Source organism: Hevea brasiliensis, chromosome 9, assembly GCF_030052815.1.
Source record: "Hevea brasiliensis isolate MT/VB/25A 57/8 chromosome 9, ASM3005281v1, whole genome shotgun sequence".
NCBI lineage: Eukaryota > Viridiplantae > Streptophyta > Magnoliopsida > Malpighiales > Euphorbiaceae > Hevea > Hevea brasiliensis.
Genome location: NC_079501.1, coordinates 940,712 through 962,073, shown reverse-complemented (window position 1 = coordinate 962,073; position 21,362 = coordinate 940,712). Strand labels below are relative to the sequence as shown.

At 33.7% G+C, this 21,362-nt stretch overlaps 2 protein-coding genes across 4 annotated transcripts; one reads left to right on the top strand and one right to left on the bottom strand.

The window, feature by feature from the left end:
* Positions 1–1,205: 1,205 nt before the first annotated feature.
* Positions 1,206–18,752, bottom strand: LOC110666927 (dnaJ protein homolog). Of its 3 annotated transcripts, none has more exons than XM_058152306.1 (8): positions 18,743–18,752; positions 4,083–4,247; positions 3,483–3,651; positions 3,213–3,354; positions 2,772–2,905; positions 2,552–2,694; positions 1,859–2,057; positions 1,206–1,766 (listed from the first exon to the last, which is right to left on the bottom strand). In XM_058152306.1, exons 2-8 carry the CDS (start codon positions 4,227–4,229, stop codon positions 1,438–1,440), a joined length of 1,263 nt encoding a protein of 420 aa, XP_058008289.1. In that variant the 5' UTR covers positions 4,230–4,247; positions 18,743–18,752; the 3' UTR covers positions 1,206–1,437. The 3 variants fall into 3 exon arrangements, with proteins under 3 accessions (XP_058008289.1, XP_021683296.1, XP_021683297.1); XM_021827604.2 differs by lacking the exon at positions 18,743–18,752 and adding an exon at positions 5,813–6,217; XM_021827605.2 differs by lacking the exon at positions 18,743–18,752 and adding an exon at positions 5,813–6,032 and having other exon boundaries at positions 4,083–4,250.
* Positions 18,753–19,730: 978 nt separating this feature from the next.
* Positions 19,731–20,805, top strand: LOC110666992 (uncharacterized). The gene is made up of 2 exons (XM_021827675.2): positions 19,731–20,414; positions 20,498–20,805. The coding sequence occupies exons 1-2, from the start codon at positions 19,759–19,761 to the stop codon at positions 20,712–20,714; spliced, it is 873 nt and encodes a 290-aa protein (XP_021683367.2). The 5' UTR covers positions 19,731–19,758; the 3' UTR covers positions 20,715–20,805.
* Positions 20,806–21,362: the final 557 nt, after the last annotated feature.

Below are 21,362 nucleotides of genomic sequence, written 5' to 3'. Positions count from 1 at the left end.
TAAGATTCTGCTTCATCACAATTTTTCTTTTTTAATATTTCCCTATTTTATGTAAATTCAATCAAACTTTCACATTCTATGAACTTTACCAAACTTTTCTCATACCAAATTAAAGGAACTAATTGTTTGTAAACTTATCAAACTCTCTTCCATGGCTGTTCAGCTATCTCATAAATGATTCCTTCATCAAGGTTTAAAATATATATATATAGTAGACTCCACTGAAATGTATAATCATATGTTGCAATATGGTGGATGGATGGTGTAGATGAGAATTATTAAATTGTAGAAAGGAAAGGCCAAGCTGGAATCCTCCAATTCATGGACGATTTATTTGTTACCTAAGTGGAGTTCATTGCGAAGTCATAATCCATGCCTCTGTAGCTTGACTTTTGGATACAAAGAGCTTGGCCAATTTATGATTCAGTTAGCACTCTAAACATGTGCAAAAACAATTGATTACCCACCTCATGTTGAAAACAATCAAAAAAAGGAAAATTCATCAATGAAGAGAGGGAAGAGATGTTTATCACTATTTTTGAGTTCGTGAAAAAGAAATTTCACCGAGCGTGCACATTTTATAAAAAACACCTACCATTTTGTGTAAATTATATATCAAGTCCCACGCGCCAAGCGTTGCCATCACAATTTAGAAAGATAATTTCAAGATTTACCATAATTTTTCCTTTTCCATTATTAGTTTGCATCAACAACAGTGGGAAACTAGCAGCTATCGGTTCCATTGCGCTTGCTTTTAACTACAGCATTCACGACTCGGCTATAGTGTTATTATCACAGTACCCTCGTCATGTCAGTATGTTTTAACGTTTAGTCTACAGATTTACTAGTTTATATCAGGTAGGCTTTCCCACAAAAAATATTGTTACTTTGATTTCTTATTGTCAAATTCTTTTTCAATGACATTGATCTCCAATCAGAGTTTTTGCTGGTGAACGATCCGCCATGCGAACATATATATAGAACTCTTGACAATGTGGAGTACTTTAGATTTTTACTACTGATGTTACCAAGCAAATCATGTTTACAGAATGAAATTCTGCTAATGGCATCCCTGCACCAATGCAGTAAAGGTTAAAAGCATCTCGCAAGCCCTTGAACATTAGGCTATGCACACGAATTCAAGCCTTCGCAACACACCGGAGCGAAAACAGATTAATGGCAAATAAATATCGACAAGAGCAAAATAGCAAATCATTTGAGATAACTCAAAAGCACATGCAATAAAACATATAGAACCTGAAATATACCATCATACTCGTAACAAATGGTGACAAATAGCGCACAAACCATATGCAGGTAACTATAGGTGAAATTATATATGTAAAAAGAATAAAACTAGGCAGAATCCAAAACGCCGATCTGTGAGGATAGTAATAAGCTGATGTAGCTACCATTGCAAACAAGGCAGTCTTTCACTTACTGCTGAGCGCATTGTACACCTGACATTGATGGCTCATCATCTTCATCATATTCATATGCCTCATATCTCTGCTGCTGTTTTCGCCTCTTCTCCTCCTCCGCCATATTGACATCATGCAAAATAGTCTCTTCACACTCATCAAGCTCCATGTCAGACAAGTGCTTTCTTGACCTCAAGGGAAGTATGGTCTCTATAGTATGGCACTGCTCAGGGGAAAGAATCCTAGAGTCGGGGAAATCCACATTAAAATGGATATAAAGCTTGCCTTTCATGAAGGGCCGACCATGCTGTGGCATTCCCTCATCATTGATTGCTTTGTATTGACCTGCATTCAAACAACTGAAGTGAACAAACCAGGAACAAGATTATGAAAAATGAAAGTCAACACAAATAAACCTAATGAAGCCCAAGTAATACCAGGCTTTATGACCTCGCCAGGATTTGATTTGATCAGAAGTTGCCTGCCATCAAGGTGAGTCAGGACAAACTGAAATCCACAGAGCGCCTCTGTTAAATTGAGGGTGCGCTCCACAATGAGATCATCAACCTTCCGCTCAAACTTGGGGTGATCCCTCAGTTGCAATACAAAAACAATATCTCCAGTAACCGTATCAGGCTGCAAATTAAATTAAGAAAGATATAAGGATCTTCAAGTCATTGCTTAAAACAATGTTTAGATTGGAGCCCTTTCAAAATATAAACATCATCATTATATTGTAGAAGTGGATTTTTGTGTAAATAGTTAAGGCAACAACTAACCTGTTCAGATGTGTACCAAGATTACTGTAAAGTGTTGACAACTTCTAACTTAGTACAGATAAAAAAGCAACCTTTTTGTAAGCAAATACCCTCAGCTAACATGAACGTCAAGGGCTGGTCCACTTAGAATGATAACTTTTCTGTCTTATTTTGCTTTTGCCACTCATTTTTCATCATCACATCACAATATGTCCACAAAACTAATCCAAAAACTAGTATGCCATTTCTGTTCCATATTTCACACTTTTCATACTGAATTTCAGTTGGAAAAAAAATACTATTAAGACAAATTAAACCAAGCTAATAAAGAAAAGCACAAGCTAAACCCAATTTAGATATCATTTAGCTTACCGCTTCATCAGCTTGACCCTCAAAAACTATTTTCTGGCCATGATGCATCCCTTTCTCAACATGTACCTCCAGCACTTTCTTTTCTTGAGATACTTTTTTTCCCCTGCACTGTGGGCATTTATCCTTCTCACTGATGACCTCACCTGCACCAACAATAGGTACAATCCAGAAAATACAGCCAAAATGAATAAGGTGAAATAAGTTGGTTCCATTTACCTACCTGAGCCTCTGCATTCCGGACAGATATGTTGCATCTGCTGAATCATGCCCAGGCCAATCTGTCGTGTTGTAATTTTCATTCCTGAACCTTGGCATCCATAACACATCCCAGAAGCTCCACTCTTTGAGCCCTTCCTGAAACATTTAAGAAGTAAATGAAAAAAGATACAAGAATCAGTATTTTCATTTTCCAAAAGTCAGTCAAGGTGTGTTTATGAATAAATTTCTCCATGCATGGCAATAATAACTACACAGAGAGAGAGAGAGAGAGAGAGAGAGAGAGAGAGAGAGAAGTAACAACGTGTTTGGATGGGGTGAAGGGGGTTTTTAAAAGAATGTAAAGTAAGGTATCAAAACCGTGAAAAATCTTACCATCCTTTAAAAAAATTCCTCCCAAACAAGCTCAATAATAAAAAGGAAGTATAAAGTGACAAGAACATACCCTTTACATTTAGTACACATAAAATTTCTAGAAAGAGAGAGTTTCTTGGTTGTTCCATTATATAAGTCCTCTAAGGTAACCTTCAGAGTTTGTACTACATCATCACCTCGCTTCTGCCTTCTTCCTCTTGAGCTGCCTCCCCCTACAAGATTCAGACACTAGTGACCTTCCAATCTAATAGGTTAACAGAAATAGAGGAATGAGAACGGCATAAAGGAAGTCCAAGGGAGAGAGAACATAGAACAAAAAGGCCAGGAAGCCATTTCTTACCACCAAAAGATCTGCCAAAAAGTGATTCAAATATATCAAATGGGTTATGAACACCACTCCCACCTCCTCCTCCCATTCCCTCTTTAAGTGCATCTTCACCATATTGGTCATAAATATCTCTCTTCTCTGGATCACTAAGAACTTCATAAGCATGAGCCAGCTCCTTGAACTACAGACAAGACCAAAGAGGAATTTCAGAATGATGGAGGAAACAGAGATAGTCGCACAAATCCATTTCAATGTCAGATTGAATCGTGCAACAATGCTGCCAGCAGATTTTGTAAAATGCTAATAGTAACAAATCACAGAAAATTGAATGCTTAGTTAATTTTATCCACCATTATCTTGATAGTGAATGAAGTTGATGAAAGGGAATCCAGCATAAATCCTAATCACCTACTCATTTAGAACCATCATGGTACAACTGACATGTCATACCATGAAAACACCAATGTCTTAGCTAGCCAAGACGCTCAAGACCCATAGGCCTTACCTCTTGTAGCTGGATACCAAACACAATTCTTACATGATTCTTTGGCAAATAAATAATCCAAAATAACCTTATAATATAGAACTATGATGAAGCAACTGATACTCTACCTTCTCAGGATCTCCACCTTTGTCAGGATGATTCTTTATGGCAGCTTTTTTATAAGCCTTCTTCATTTCATCTTGACTAGCATTCTTTGAGACACCAAGAATCTCATAATACTTGGTGTTATCACTCCTTCCACCATACCCAAACATGATTCAGTCACTTAAGCACTGCTGATACAGAGGTATAGATTTGGATCAGTAATTGAACAACAATCAGTAAAGTTATAGAGTTTGGAATTTCCTGTCTGACATCATAAACTAATTGTTTGAAGGAAAAAGGGAAATTTTCTAAGGTGATCAATAACCAATAGGTCGACATTTGAAGGGGTAAACCTATATGTACAAAATAGCACACATGAATGTAGATGAAACCCTCAGGACTCTGTTTTCACCCAAAATTCCAGAAAAGCTTCATGTTCCATCTAGCCCAGAATTCGTCTATGCTTACATAAAGAATAAATAGTTAATATTTCTCTCATTCAAAATGACATGACTGCTCAATAACACGGATGAACATTAAGCATAAAGACAGTTAAATCTATTATATGCTTAGTTGCTCAATTGCAGAGACTAACAAAACTCTAAATGTTTCAAGAATCTAAGCACTGTGATGCAAAATTGCAAATGACATGCTACCAATAGGCCAAGTCCTCAGTTGGCTATCTTGATTTTCCCATGCAAAAAGAATCCACAGGTTTCACTTATTGGCTTCCTTTGGAAAAACTCATTTGCAAGAAAAGAATTCAATTCAATTCTTCAACAATTATATCACTTTTAACGTAATTTCTATTTCTTTTAAAATAATTTTTTCCAAGCATAAAATAGTTGAATTATTTCACAAATTCCCCCTGTTTGGAAACCAAAATTTTATTATAATTCAATTCAATTGATTTCTTTTTAATCAATTCTAATGTTTGGAATTAAAAAAATGAATTATTTTTAACATAAAAAAAATTCATTTTAAAATAAAAAGAAATCAAGCCTGATTATGCATTCTCTTATAAATGATTTATTCCAAAGTGAAGCCATTAGATTTCCAATCATGAGAATTGATAACAAAAAAAAAAAGAGTTTAATTGAATTTAATTCTTGTAAAATTCTAGTTTCCAAACAGGCTGATTAGAAAACCAAAGAGCCTCTTTGTAACTCAGTAACAAATGAAATAGAGTAGAAAGCTGAATCTAATTTTTCCGTTAGTGAACATACCAAAAAGATGCAAAGCACTCCGAACTGGACATATAAATAGCTACACAAGCATAGTTCAGAAAACACGAAAATTCCGAAAAGTATATCCAATCACCAAGCCTTCCAGTAAGCTCATGTTAAATTAAAAATTATAAAAAAAAATACTCGGAATTAACAAGGGAGAAATCGAATCGATCAACAAAAACCCTAAAATTACATATATTTTCAAGCGTCCAAAATTGAAAAAACCCTTAAAAGGGATCCAAATAGAAAGCTCATAAAGTGAAAAGGAAAAAGGAAACTTCACTATTAACAGCATCAGAATGGAATCTGAAACTTAACTATTAATAAAAATTAGAAAAGGGCAAAGAAAAAGAGGAAATATTTGAAGTCCATCTAGAGAATCTCAATCTCGTTAAATTAAAGCACAATACGAAGATCTATCTAAGCAACACACGAACAAATAATTACTCAAATAACTCTTTAGAACAAAAAAAAAAGTATAGAAGAGCAAGGCACATAAGATTTTAGGGAGAAAGATAATTTACGATTTTTAAGGTTTGATTGTGGAGCTCAGTCTGCAAAGAGAGAGAGGGGAAGCTGTATGCTCTTCCTCAAGTCTCTCCTCGCAACGCAAAACTAGTTTCCCTTGTGTTGAGGATCTGGTTGTGCATGTATAGTAGTGGGAAAAAGGAAAGTTAGTGGTGCCACGCTTCTCTTTATTGATTCCAGTCCTGTATAAACCGCCTTATATTGGATTTCTTACTAATGAAGAAAGGAAGTTGCCAAACGCATACCTGAAACAGCATTTCCCACACGGGAAGGGAATACGGCCGGCACCCGCCTTAACTAACGGTTGATACGGGGCGTGATCTTAACCGTCCGGTCTAAATATCCGACGGTTTATAAGTGGCTAAAGCCCGCAAAGCGTTACTGGTGCCATGGTGCGCGATAGCTGGCAGCGGCGTTTGGTCTTGGTCATAGTTGATGGCTTTTTCTAAAAAAAAAAGGAAAATTGATGGCTTTAGGTAAAAACGATGTCGTCTCAACTGCCCTCCTTGGCCCAGCGAAGTGCGTCAGTAGATTAGTCAGTCTGTCTACGATTGGCAACGGCGGGTAAGATCGCTCCCTACTCCGTAGATATTTAAATTATATGTATATTTAAATTTAAATTATAGTATTTAATGTGGGAGGGAGGGGTGAGGTGAAATATCATCCATTAGAATTATATAAAATACACCAGGTAATACCCAGGAAAGATGGTGGAGTCACAATTGTCTCACTTAAGTACCACACTGTTTTCCCATAACACTACCACGGTACTAAGGAGTCGCCACCCGGGTAATAACCGGGACATATTCAGTGTTTCTTCCGAGGATCATGGATGGCAACTTACTACCATAGCCCAATGTCTAGGTTCGGGATAGTGGGTACGTAAGGGGAAGGTGTTAGGCACCCCTTACGCCTGGTCTAACCTCATTAATTCGACTGTCAGTCCTCTACTAATGTTTGTAGAAGTCTTGTTTATTATTCCTTTATTAAACTTTATCCTACAAATGCAATTCTAATCCTACACACGCAAGTAATTCATAAAAGGGTTATTATTTACACACAATTTTTATGCACAAGTAATTCTTATCTATGGGGTTACTAATTATTTAAATAATATTTACTAGATGACTAAAATTAATTTATTATTGAGAATTTCATTTACAAACAAATTCAATTTCAAATAACCCTACGTTTCTGTTTAACCTAATTAATTAATTTTCACCAAGTTACCCTAAGGATAATTGAACTAAGTTAATTATGAACATGTGTAATTTATTCTAATATCATATAAGTCCCAAACAATCACAACCTAATAAAGATTTCTAACATGCAAATTTATTTTACAATTACCAAGTATTAAATTAAATTTATTTTACACGCCGATGTTAGTTTAATTTACAAAGTATTTATTTAAATTAATTACATGCGAAAGTTAGTTAAATTAAAAAAAAGTTAATTTTAATTTACTAAATAAAAGTTATATTATTACTAAAATTTCATACCAATGGTTATTCGAGAAGTTTATAGCTACTTACCTGTTGGTAAATGCAGTTGCCATTGAGGCAAGCTACCCTTAAAAAAGGGTATTCTCTTCTAGTATGGCAATGATATCCCTGACTTACTCCCGTTTAGCTCCATATAAGCTCCACGCAAATGCTTTTTTTGGTACTTACCTTAGGGCTACTTACCAATTTTGTTTTTAATAAAAAATAAAGAAACTAAGGAAAATAAAAGAAATAAAGAAAATACTAATAACAATTTACATTGGATTCTAATTCTAGTCTCCTAAAGGGTTAAGATTCCTAATTAGTTACAACTATCTAATGGTCTAAGTCTTCTAATATTATCCAAACACTTCATAACACTTATTGAATTAAAAGAACACAGAAAAATAGATCAAATATCAATTAAAACCCAAGAAAATACAAGAATATGCATAAATATACAATTTCCAAATTCTGACAGATTAACAGTAGCAAGAAATCCGATTTTTTAAAAATAGTTATACATGCCAAAAAATCATAAAAAAATTACAGAAGATAGCCTACATATCATACAAGATTATAAAATTTATAAATCAAATAAAACCCTAACCGAATGGGCTACATAAATCGTAACTTTTCTAAATGACAGAATTGTACTACTTTTTGTTAAAATTTATAACTCATTAACCACAACAGATATGAATGCAAAACAAATTGGAAAAGATTCATAAGATTCTGAAGTTAATTTTAGACACTAGATTTACATAAAAATATTAAGGAACAAGGGAGATGTGGGCTCCACAAGTCGAATATCCTGCAAATCAGATTTTATAGGAACCCTAAATTCAAACAGCCATAACTTACAAAATATTAAAACTTTTTTTTTTATTCTTGAGCCTAAAATTAATGGAATTTTGTGTAGAATATGAATATAATTTTTACAAATTTTTTAAAGATTCAGAAAATAAAAAAAAAATAAAAAAAATACGAGAGACAGAAACTAAACATGTGCAGAGTTGTGTATCCCCTCAAATTAAACATGATTACATGATCTATATGAACATATAAAATAAATTGAAGACAAAGAGCATAGAATTAAAATATTGTGTAGCATAGATCTTGAAAAGAAATAATAAAAACTGACATTCCAGAAATCTTGTATAAAAATCTTCTTGAAGAAAAGAAAAAATAAGGAAGAACTCAAAAAGTCTTGAATATCTCTAAATTTCTTATAGCTCTGAATTTTCTCTTCCTCTTTCCTCCCATCTTCCCCTTTTTTTTTTTTATTAGTGGGGTATTTATAGAGTTTTGGAAGAGAGGTGTGATAGGATTTGGAGTCTTAGGGTGATAAAGTTTAGATGACTTAAACAATTACAATTGCAGAATTCGAATAAGACTGGGATATGGGTGAGATGTTTCAACCAATAGGAAGACAGGAAAAAATGGAAGGCACCAATAGGGAGTGAGGAAGAGGTGTGGTAGGGTTTGGAGTCCTAGGTGATAAAGTTCAGATAACTTAAATGACTAGGATTGATGAATTTGGATGAGACTGGAATATGGGTGAGGTGTTCCAACCAATAGAAAGAGAGGGAAAGGGGTGACACCAATAGGGAGTGAGGAAGAGAGTGAGACCAAGGAGGAGAGAGATATTTTGTTATTTTAATTTTCAAAAAAATAATTAAATGGGTCCTATTTAAAATTCCTAACTAGACTTTCTTACGCCCATGGAGCCCAATTAAACTTAATTAGATCCATTTAAGAACTACCCATATTAAATTTAAATAAAATAAAATAAAATTTTATTTAAATTTAATTAAATTAATTTCCCCAAAATTTTATTATTATTATTATTATTTTTTCAAGATCATGCCACAGAAATAATAATTTAGCTCTATGCCTCAAATTACATCTTACAGTCATATAATTTTTCATCATCGGGTTTTCCACGACCTCAATACACATACTCATCATAAAATAAAGGTCTATAGTTTGCCTCCCACTTTGGCAAAAGTTGAAATAAATGCGAAAGCATTGCTCAAGTTTCGTCAAAGTGAAACTCAAATTTCTAATAACTATGAAACATTGGCTATGAGGATCAAGTATATCTTGCTCGGTCGACATACTCTATGTTATGAGACTAGCTACGATCTCATAATAATAATAACTGTGTCATGTGAAAAATGAGTGTATCTTGCTTTGTCGATACACTCTACGTCATGAGAGTAGCTACGGTCTCATAACAGTGATAACTGTGTCATGTGAAAATTGAGTGCATCTTGTTCTGTCGATACACTCTGTGTAATGAGACTATCTACGGTCTCATGACAATGGCAACTATGTGATTTGAAATGTTGTAGATTCGTATTTAGGACCGTAGTCCTAAACTACCTACGTATCCCCCTCGCTATCCTGAGGAAGAATCAGACCCACTCGTAGTTTGACACACTTGAAACTATAGTGATGCATGTTCTTCTACGCCTTACACACCTACAGGTGACATGTTGATGCGTGTTCTTCTACGCCTTACACAACTATGCCATGTGCCCTAAACAATGTTTAAGGACTTACCAAAAAACATCTGTCATGAAATGTTATGGGTTCGTATTTAAGACCGCAGTCCTAAACTACCTACGTATCCCCCTCGCTATCCTAAGGAAGAATCAGACCCCCTCGTAGCTCGACACTTGAAACTGTGGTGATGCATGTTCTTCTACGCCTTACACACCTACAGGTTGATGCGTGTTCTTCTATGCCTTACCTAATTATGCCATATAACCTAAACAACGTCTAAGGACTTACCAAAAAATATCTATCATGAAATGTTGTGGGTTCGTATTTAGGACCGCGGTCCTAAACTACCTACGTATCCCCCTCGCTATCCTGAGGAAGAATCAGACCCCCTCGTAGTTCGACAATTGAAACTGTGGTAATGCATGTTATTCTACACCTTACACACCTACAGGTGACATGTTGATGCATGTTCTTCTATGCCTTACACAACTATGTCATGCGCCCTAAATAACGTCTAAGGACTTACCAAAAAATATATAATTCATGATTTGAAAAAAAAAAAATTACGATGACTGGGTCTCAAAATTCTCTCTGAGTTTTATGCTTTCTGTATGCTACTTCCTATCATGGGCATGCTGATTTTACTAGAGATTCTAAAAAAACTTAGTCCTCTAGGGGACCTCTTTTTGTAAAAACTTTCTTATAGCCTCAAAGTTTTTTAGAAGAACTGTTCACCAAAAAAAAAACTTCCTTAAGGTCACAATACAATTTCTCTCTGGTTTTTCTTTTTTCTTCTCTCCCCCCATGGTTCATTATTCTAACGCCATTTCAAAATTTTGTTCTGCCTTGACTCCAATCTCTTCCATGAACTCAATTCTTTATGCCCTAACTTTTTCCTGAAATACCCTTTTGGGTTTTCATCTCAGTGGGCTTGCTTTAACTTTTGCCTAAGCGGCCCTTTTGGGTTTTCCACCTAGCGAGCTCTTTTTTTTTTTTTTTTTTGAAATTGGGCAATTGCCAGGGCATTCATATCAAGCACCTATCTTGTCATACTCAGAAGACATAGATTAAATCAAAACAATGCAGTTCAAATACTTAATCATTTGATGTATCCCTCAAGACGCAAACAATCGCGATCATAATCAAATAAAACCTATTCCTGGTTAATGCAATAAAAGCTTCTTTATTTATTCAGGTACACCATTACTCCCTCTTACATTTAGTTTTGCCAAATTTCTAACCTTCCAAAGTTAGAAATAAGCTTTATAACCTGCTGAATGGCCTTTTCAAGTTTTCCATCCAGATCTTCTCTCATCTCTCCTTTTGCTTAGACCACCTTTTGCAGGTTTTCAATCTAGCATTTTTTTTTTCTTTTCTTTTTTTTTCTTTGACCCTTACTTTTGCCTAGACCGCCTTTTGTAGGTCTTCAGCCTAGCGAGCCTGTCTCACACAAAGTACCATTTGAGCCTGTCTAAATTGACTGGTTCTTGAAATTCATTCCCATCCAGGTTTGATATTCTTATAGTAGCAAGATCTTTTTGACTATGTATGGACCATCCTAGCTTGGGTTAAACTTTCCTCTTAAATCAAAAGGGACGGGCTGAGCTTGTTTCAAAACCATGTCTCCCTCTTTAATCTTTCTTGGCTTCACCTTCTTATTAAAGGCCTTAGCTATCTTCCTCTGATAAGCCTGCATATGACACAAGGCTCACATTCTCTTTTAATCAAAGCTAGTTCTTCATATCTCTTCTAAGCCCACTCATTTTTTTTAGGAGCTTAACTTCTAGCATCACTCTTAAGGATCTAAGCTTTTACTTAATGGATAGCATTGCTTTAGTCCCATACACTAAAGAGAATGAGGTTGCCCCCGTGGATGTCCTTGCAGTACTACGATAACCTTAAAGAACATAAAGGAGTTTTTCAGGCCAATCCTTATATGTTTCGAACATTTTTTTTTCAACTAGAACCTTTCCATTCATATGGGGACCACACATTCCTGCATATACTTCTTTCATTATTTGCTCAGCCTATTTTTCTATCACACATAAGAGTTTGTAGAATTGCCCCCCAGCTAAAGTAAGTTGAGTGGCTAATCTATGAATTGTTGCTCTATCTCTTTTGTAGGCTTATTGCGAGTATTCTCTCACTTTCAGAGACCTTCTGATGTCTTCATACCATTTTCTTTCTCTCTCTAGGTCCACATGTGCTACTATTAATCCTTCATAGTATGAAATTTTACTCCTTATTGGGATAACTAGCTAAGTCACCTTTTGATCATTCTTTTCCTATGGGGAGACTAGCTTAGCTTGGGAATCGACCATCTAATTTTAAGCTCGAGGCATGTGCTTCTTGGTACTTTGTTAACAAGACTATAAATTTATCTCTTTCTTCTTGGGTTAAATCTTTAGCTAACTTAATGTCTTTAGGATTATTTGGTGTACCCAAATTAATAGAGATCGATTTTGATGCATTAATAGAAACTAATTCTAAATGATTATGAATGCCATGCATATGCCTATTAGAATAAACATCAAATAAGTAAGCAAAATGAGTAGTCATATTAGTAATTTTTGTCTCGAAATCTTCATCAATTACATCAGAAATGGAAACATCAGTATCACTACTGTGAGCATTACAAAAGACAAACTCAAACTTAGGAGTGTAACTTTAGGTTCTTGGCTTCCATGCAGTCTTTAGATAAATGGTGCTGATTTTCTGCTCTAATTCTTTCACATGTGGTAACCCCTAATCATATGTCAAGGTAATTGCCCCCTCTTTCAAGAACTTAGGAGGTTTTGACTCTTCTTCCTCTTCTGTTGGCTCATAGCCCAAACCATGACTCGTGATCTGTCCCATCATCTCAAGAAAAGTCACCAGACCATCTATACTTTCTCCTAGGCCTATGCTAAGAAAAAACTTCATCCCTTTCTTCATAGTAGCCACTTTTAAATCCATCAAGTTTTCATAGATCCCAACAACTTGAAAATCAGACACTAGTGGAACTGAACTATCTAGTTGTAATGCAACTATCTCCTCATCAGAATCAGTCCAGACATCCAAAGGACCCTCATCATAGCTAGAATTATCACAAATGTCAATAACCATTATAGACTGAGGTTCATTGGGCTTTTGGATGGGTTGGATAGGTTCATTAGGCTTTTGGATGGGTTGGATAGGTTCATTGGGCTTTTGGATGGGTTGGATAAAGTCAATAATTCTGTTAGGGTTATTTGGGGTGATGGAGATCACGTAGATACCTAGTGTAGGTGGAAATTTTGGCTAGGCCTGGGGCTTTTGGGTTGATTTTCTGGATCAATTATCCTTTTGGCATCAATTAGGTCTTAGATATCATGCTTAAGTTGAAAGCATCAGTCAGTGTCATGACTGTGGGCTTGGTAGAACAGGCAACATTGTTGATATCATAGCTAGGTGGGAGTGAATTTGGTAGTGGTCTGGGTGCTAAGAGCTATAGGAGGTCTTAAACTTTGAGACCCTCCAAAACTTCGGATAAGGGTTGGCTGAATTGGAAAAAATCTCCTTGGGGTGTGAGACACAATTTGAACCCCAATAACTTTAATGCTACTTAATTGGCCTACCTCGGGGCCTCTTTCTAAAGTTGACTACAATTGTCTCTTATAGCTCAAACATCTTGATGTTTAATATTTCATCAAGCACGGCCATAGTTTCTTCCATCTTAAGTCGTGCAGGTGAAATCCTTACTAGTCTCTTCCCTTTCCTAACCCAGGTGACCTGATTGAAAGTCTCTTTAGTGTATTTTGAGGCTATGTTTGCTCAAAAAAATAGGATTTAAGGGTTAACCTAAACATGCTATGTACATGAATGCAATGCATGAATGGACCATTTTTTTCTTTTTTTTTTCTTTTTGCCTTTACTTTTACAAAACCAAAACTGACCCATACCAACAGAACCAAAACTAAACTAAAACTAGACCATATAAACTGAACTAAAATTGGACCAAAGGCTGAATTAAAAAAAAATCTCAAGAACTGAATCTTCGCCTCTTTATACCTTCAACTCTCACGTGCAGGGTAAGAAAAAATTATATTCTAGGCTATGGTACACTGGACACACCAACAGGGGGTGGTCCAGGATGATCCTTCCCTCACAAACAAAGGATTTATATTCTTAAAGTTTAACCATAAGTAAGCATCCTCTTGCTTAACATGGGTTTCGAAATGGACTTGGGCCTATACACACATTGGGTTTATGCATAGGCCTAGGTTCATCTCAACTACCACTAGAACTTATGGTTTAAATAGTAAGGTTATAAATCCAGCACAACAAAAATCTATGGGGTACCTAGGGCTGAAATCTATGGCTCATGGGCTTCATCGAGTAGGAAAAGGGTCACCCATGCGAGAGCTTGTCCATTAAGCACAATGGCCGGAGCTGTGGCTCATTTACATACTCGAAGGTACGGGCATGGGGTGCTAGCATTCACCAATTGGTCATAGCTCGAGTGGAGCTATGGTCTCCTTGGCTAACACTAGCAGCGCTAAAAAGGGTAAGGGTGATCCGTGTGATAGTGTAGTGCAATGCAAAAAGTTTAACAAAGGAATAATATCAGACTAATAAAAACATGTTGGAGTAACTATCCATTTAGTCCCCAGTGGAGTCGCCAAATTGTAGGGGCAAGGGGGGCGTGAGGTGAAATATCATCCATTAGAATTATATAAAATGTACCAGGTAATGCCCAGGAAAGATGGTGGAGTCACAATGGTCTCACTTAAGTACCACACCGCTAGACAAAGATTTCCTAGACATGCACTTCATAGAATCCTAATAGAATCAAACCACTTGTAAGTACCGTCTTCCCATAACACTACCACGGTACTAAGGATTTATGCCACGAAGGCATAGATAGACAGGAGTCGCCACTCGGGTAATAACCAGGCATATTCAGTGTTTCTTCCGAGGGTCATGGATGGCAACTTACTCGTTACAGAGTTTCCACAACTGTCATTACCATAGCCCAATGTCTAGGTTCGGGATAGTGGGTACGTAAGGAGAAGGTGTTAGGCACCCCTTACGCCTGGTCTAACCTCGTTAATTCGAGTGCCAGTCCTCTACTAATATTTCTAGAAGTCTTGCTTATTATTCATTTATTAAACTTTATCATAAAAATGCAATTCTAATCCTACATGCTCAAGTAATTCACAAAAGGGTTGTTATTTATACACAATTTTCATGTACAAGTAATTCCTATCTATGGGGTTGCTAATTATTTAAATGATATTTACCAGATGACTAAAATTAATTTATTATTAAGAATTTAATTTACAAACAAATTCAATTTCAAATAACCCTACGTTTCTATTTAACCTAATTAATTAATTTTCACCAAGTTACCCTAAGGATAATTGAACTAAGTTAATTATGTACATGTGTAATTTATTTTAATATCACATAAGTCCCAAACAATCACAACCTAATAAAGGTTTCTACCATGCAAATTTATTTTACAATTATCAAGTATTAAATTAAATTTATTTTACCTGCCAATGTTAGTTTAATTTACAAACAAGATTAATTTTAATTTACAAAGTATTTATTTAAATTAATTACACGCAAAAGTCAGTTAAATTAAAAATAAAGTTAATTTTAATTTACCAAATAAAAGTTCTATTATTACTACAATTTCATGCCAATGGTTATTCGAGAAGTTTAGAGCTACTTACCTGTTGGTAAATGTAGTTGTCATTGAGGCAAGCTACCCTTAAAAAATGGTCTTCTCTTCTAGTATGGCAATAATATCCCTGGCTTATTCCCGTTTAGCTCCATATAAACTCCACGCAAATGCCCTATTTGGTACTTACCTTAGGGCTATTTACCAATTTTGTTTGTAATAAAAAATAAAGAAACTAAAGAAAATAAAAGAAATAAAGAAAATATCAATAACAATTTACATTGGATTCTAACTCTAGTCTCCTAAAGGGTTAAGATTCCTAATTAGTTACAACTACCTAATGGTCTAAGTCTTCTAACATTATCCAAACACTTCATAACACTTCTTGAATTAAAAGAACAAAGAAAAATAGATCAAATATCAATTAAAACCCAAGAAAATACAAGAACATGCATAAATATACAATTTCCAAATTCTAACAGATTAACACTAGCAAGAAATCCGATTTTTTAAAAATAGTTATACATGCCTAAAAATCATAAAAAAAATTACAGAAGATAGCTTACATATCATACAAGATTATAAAATTTATAAATCAAACAAAACCCTAACCGAATGGTTTACATAAATCGTAACTTTTATAAGTGACAAAATCGTACTACTTTTTTGTAAAATTCATAACTCATTAACCACAATAGATATGAATGCAAAATCAATTGGAAAAGATTCATAAGATTCTGAAGTTAATTTTAGACACTAAATTTACACAAAAATATTAAGGAACAAGGGAGATATGGGCTCCACAAGTCGGATATCCTACAAATCAGATTTTACAGGAACCCTAACTTTAAACAGCCATAACTTACAAAATATTAAAGCTTTTTTTTCTGATTCTTGAGCCTAAAATTAATGGAATTTTGTGTAGAATATGATTATAATTTTTACAAATTTTTTACAAATTTAGAAAATAAAGAAAAATAATAAAAATACGAGAGATAGAAACTAAATATGTGCAGAGTTGTGTATCCCCTCAAATTAAATATTATTACATGATCTATATGAACATATAAAATAAATTGAAGACAAAGAGCATAGAATTAAAATATTGTGTGGTATAGATCTTGAAAAGAAAACAATAAAAACTGACTTTCCAGAAATCTTGTATAAAAATCTTTTTGAAGAAAAGAAAAAATAAGGAAGAACTCAAAAAGTCTTAAATATCTCTAAATTTCTTATAGCTCTGAATTTTCTCTTCCTCTTTCCTCCCATCTCCCCCTTTTTTTCTTATTAGTGGGGTATTTATAGGGTTTTGGGAGAGAGGTGTGATAGGATTTGAAGTCTTAAGGTGATAAAGTTTAGATGACTCAAATAATTACGATTGCAGAATTCGAATAAGACTGAGATATGGGTGAGGTGTTTCAACCAATAGGAAGACAGAAAAAAATGAAATGCACCAATAGGGAGTGAGGAAGAGGTGTGGTAGGGTTTGGAGTTCTAGTGTGATAAAGTTCAGATAACTTAAATGACTAGGATTGATGAATTTGGATGAGACTGGAATATGGGTGAGTTGTTCCAACCAATAGAAAGAGAGGGCAAGGAGGTGACACCAATAGGAAGTGAGGAAGAGAGTGGGACGAAGGAGAAGAGAGATATTTTATTATTTTAATTTTCAAAAAAAAATTAAATGGGTCCTATTTAAAATTCCTAACTAGGCTTTCTTAGGCCCATGGAGTCCAATTAAACTTAATTAATTCCATTTAAGAACTGCTCATATTAAATTTAAATAAAATAAAATTTTATTTAAATTTAATTAAATTAATTTCCCCAAAACTTTATTATTATTATTATTATTTTTCCAAGATCATGCCACGGAAATAATAATTCAGCTCCATGCCTCCAATTACATCTTACAGTCATATAATTTTTCATCATCGGGTTTTCCACGGCCTCAATACACATACTCATCACAAAATAAAGTTCTACATTTAAATACTTAAATATATAAAATAAATATTTAATAAAAATAATTATTATTATGGTGGATTATGAAAATTTAGAGGTGAATTATTGATGTCGAGATAAAATTGAAAAAAATTAATTGAATGTGAGACAAATTGAGATAATTTTGAGGATAATATATAATTTTTATGATTGTCTCTATTTTTTTTTTAAGTTAATTAATAATATCAACTATTATTAATTGAATTGTTATCCATCTTGTTTGTTAAATTTAAATTTTAGAATCAAATTATAAACTCTTCAGTCTCATGGGAATGATTTATTTTTGATAAAATTAAAAAAATAAATTTAATGCGAATGCCCAAAATTTATCTGTGATACTAATTTATTGTGATAAAATATCAATTCAATTTTAGATAAAGATATATAAATGCATATCATCAGATTTTTTTTTTTTTAAAAAAATTGGGCTGTTTCTATTGAATGAATTAGCATTAACGAATCATGCACCGGCGTATTTAGAATATGTATAATATATGGCTAATAATACAAATGAAATGAAAATGTCAAGTGATCGAGAATCAGGTTCTTCCATGTTTGGTTTCTGGAAGAGAGAGGCTCTATTTTTTTTTTTTCAGAAACTTTTTTTTTCATATTTTTATTATTTTTCTTTTTTTTTTTCTCTTTTATATATTCTTTTGGATGGTAATTTATAAGTTTTTACCCGTGACTATTTTCAAATTATTTTTTTAATAAACTTTATATTTGTGTTCGTTTATAATATATCTTAATTAAAAGATTATAGAATACTTCTAGTATACATAAAAGTAGTAATATCTCCTTATAAAAAAGTAAGTCCTCCTTGTAACATAGAGAATAAGTTTCACGTGATTATGATAGATAGTGCAGGTATACCTAATAATCTCTCATTTGGTTAAGGATAAGTGAGTTAAGCAACTTGAAACTTTTATGAAGTACAAAAAAATTAATTTATTTGATTTGAAGTAATTAATGGTCAATTTTCTAAGAAATGAAAGGCCATATTCACTCCTCAAGAAATAAGTTATTTACTTTAAATTAGATAATATGCTTCCTATAAAATAAAGTTTCTAAGAAATAGTTCAATTGAATCAAATAAGGCCTCAAATTTGTGTACGTTAAGAATGTATATGAAATTATAGTGTTTTACTGTCTTTATTATTCAATCCCGTACCTCTTAATGAATTTTATTTTATTTTATTTTTTGTTTCTTATAATAGTTGATGACTTTTTTAACATTTCAAAATATAATATGTATTGTTGATTCATCTAGGTTAAACACTTTAGATTTTCAAGTATAATTAATGATGATTGATCTAATAATACAATCTATTCATCAATTGAATTTTAGTGATTTAATCTCTTATGCGAGTTATAAAAAAAAAAGTTTTTAAAATAAAAAAAGCCTAATTATTATCTAAAAATTATTTTCCTCTGCGCGGTAGAAGTGTTTAATTGTTTATGTTTATACTTTTTTTTTTTCTCTTAATATGAAAATATTATGTTCTACTTACATTATAATATTTATAAATGAATTGTCAAATTTTTTACAAACAGAAATATATGGCTAATAATGAGTGGATGCACGTAATAATTAATTATATTATAATTGTATAATGTTTATAACTTAACATAGTGGCATGGGTAAAATAATAGTGTTTTATTTATATTAAAAAGTTGCGTAGTTGAACTTCATAGCATGGAGACCACCAACTTATAAATAAAAACGGATGGAGTTAATATAAATTCGGTTTTATATAAAAATAAAATTAATAATTATTAAACTAAATAGTATATTAAAATTTATATAAAATTATTAAAAATATTATTATTATTTAAAAAATTAAAAATATATTATAATTCAAATATAAGTATATAAATTTTAGTATAAATATTTAATTCAAAGTTATTAAACTTACTTTTACATAAAAATCGCTGTTATAATTAATAATGGCATCCAATATATGGAGGAAAAAATGCCACCTCTCATGTATGATGAATGATATGCGCTTTGGAAAACTATAAATTTCCCAAACTCCTAGCCGTTGCAACCCTGCGTAAAGATTTCCTTACAAAGGCACTTTCCTTGTAAATTTGTTCATGAACCATCACAATCTTTCACTATTCTTCGGTAGAGATATGGACTCTAAACTTCACTCTCATTTCTCATCCCCATACACAGTTTAACCGGTCCACATATATGTAACATACAGTGCTATAGTCTCTCTTCTTCACTTGCATGGCTACATTTGAGGCTCTTGCCGCTGTCCATGAGCATGCAAGGTCTGTATTTTGCCGCTTGATGGGTATTGGAAGGGTTGCTGAAGAGTCCTTGAAAGTCATAGCCTTCTGGATGTGGCTAGACTGTCGAGGGTTTCAAAATATCATTACAATGCTCTCTTCTCGCGATGATAAATTCTTGTCTCTTGTCTCTGATGAGGCTGTGGCCGTTTTGTCCTCCCTACAGATCACCAACTCAACCATTTCACCAAATCTCATGCGTATTACTCTAACCTTAGCACCACGATTCTTATCCCCCAGTGTCATTCTCTCTGACAAAGAAAAGGTCTTGAAGGGCATCAACGATATCTGTAGAGAAGCCTATTGTGTTCTTTTCTACGGCTTCCTGAAAGAGAGAGGCTTTGAATTCGGTAGGGGAGGAGAAGAGGAGACTGTAGAAGAGATAACTGAGTGGCTTGAGCCTTCTGGAGAAGGTTCGAGCAATGAAAAGACGTTATTTAGCGGCGTTGATGATAACTGGAGCCCTTATTCCGCAGGAGAGACTGAACGTTCTTTACCATTACTACCATCTTCATCTGTTGGATCCAATTTGAACCCTTTTGCCAAAGAGTGGAACCCTATAACCGAACGTGCTTCAGAGGAGGATCGATGCTTGTTCTTCACGTTCTCAAAGGGATATCCTCTTACTGAAAATAAAATCATCGACTTTTTTACAGCGTAAGTATTAGACTTTTGCATTCGCATCGATCCATTGTATGATTTTTTTTTTTTTTTTTATTAACGATAAGTGTATTGAGCAGGAAATATGGGCCATGCGTGGAAAGGGTATACGTGCACTGGCCATGTCCCAGGAGGCGGAATAGGATGTCAGCACTGTTTGGGAAGGTTGTCTTCAAGGCGTTTTGTGTGGCTTTCGTGATCTTAAGCGGAAAAAATGAAGCCAAGTTCAAGGTTGATGGGAAGCCTCTCTGGTGCAAGAGGTTTGATCCAAAGAAGAATATTGCGAGGAATTATTAACTCTTTTTTTTAATTATTATTATTATAATTTTGAACAAGTTATTGGGCTTTCAAAAAATATAAATTTCTGACATGGTCCAGATTCTGGAAGGCACTCGGCCCATCTTTCCTTTAAATCCTAGGGGCGGGCATGGGCTGCGGCTATTTTCGGCTGTTCATAATCCCAACAATGTGAAGGCTTTTCAAAGTCCCCCATTTTATTTTATTTTTGAGTTGAATTCATCATCATTTTTAATTCTACAGGCTTAATCAAGGTGCGTAATTGGATTAGTAGTTATTTCTAAAGACCAAGTCTTGGTCTTTCATAATCAATCCAATGCGATCATGCGTCAGCCTCCATAGGGATAAGATAAACAAGAATTTGCCCTATTATGGTCTAAATTAAATTCCATCATATACATAATTTAATAATTAAATATATATTTTAAAATACAAAAATTGTACATTTCAAATTTGTATCTTCAATAAGTATAAATTGCTATATATATATATATGTTATAAACATAAAAATCAAGTTCATAATTGCAAGATGAAAGTTCATTTCTTCCATATTGAATGAAAATTATTATTATTATTATTATTATTATTATTTAAAAAGTTAGGTAGATGTAGAAGGAATTTTATGTTTTGCATGTCAATAAAGTAATG

Excerpts from the sequence above, each read along its gene's own strand:
- LOC110666927 (XM_058152306.1), bottom strand. The coding sequence starts at position 4,229 with ATGTTTGGGTATGGTGGAAGGAGTGATAACACCAAGTATTATGAGATT. Across the intron at positions 2,906-3,212 it reads ATGTGTACTAAATGTAAAGG|GAAGGGCTCAAAGAGTGGAG; the intron begins GTATGTTCTTGT and ends TAAATGTTTCAG. Across the intron at positions 2,058-2,551 it reads AGGGTCAAGCTGATGAAGCG|CCTGATACGGTTACTGGAGA; the intron begins GTAAGCTAAATG and ends TTTAATTTGCAG.
- LOC110666992 (XM_021827675.2), top strand. The coding sequence starts at position 19,759 with ATGGGTATTGGAAGGGTTGCTGAAGAGTCCTTGAAAGTCATAGCCTTC. Across the intron at positions 20,415-20,497 it reads ATCATCGACTTTTTTACAGC|GAAATATGGGCCATGCGTGG; the intron begins GTAAGTATTAGA and ends TGTATTGAGCAG.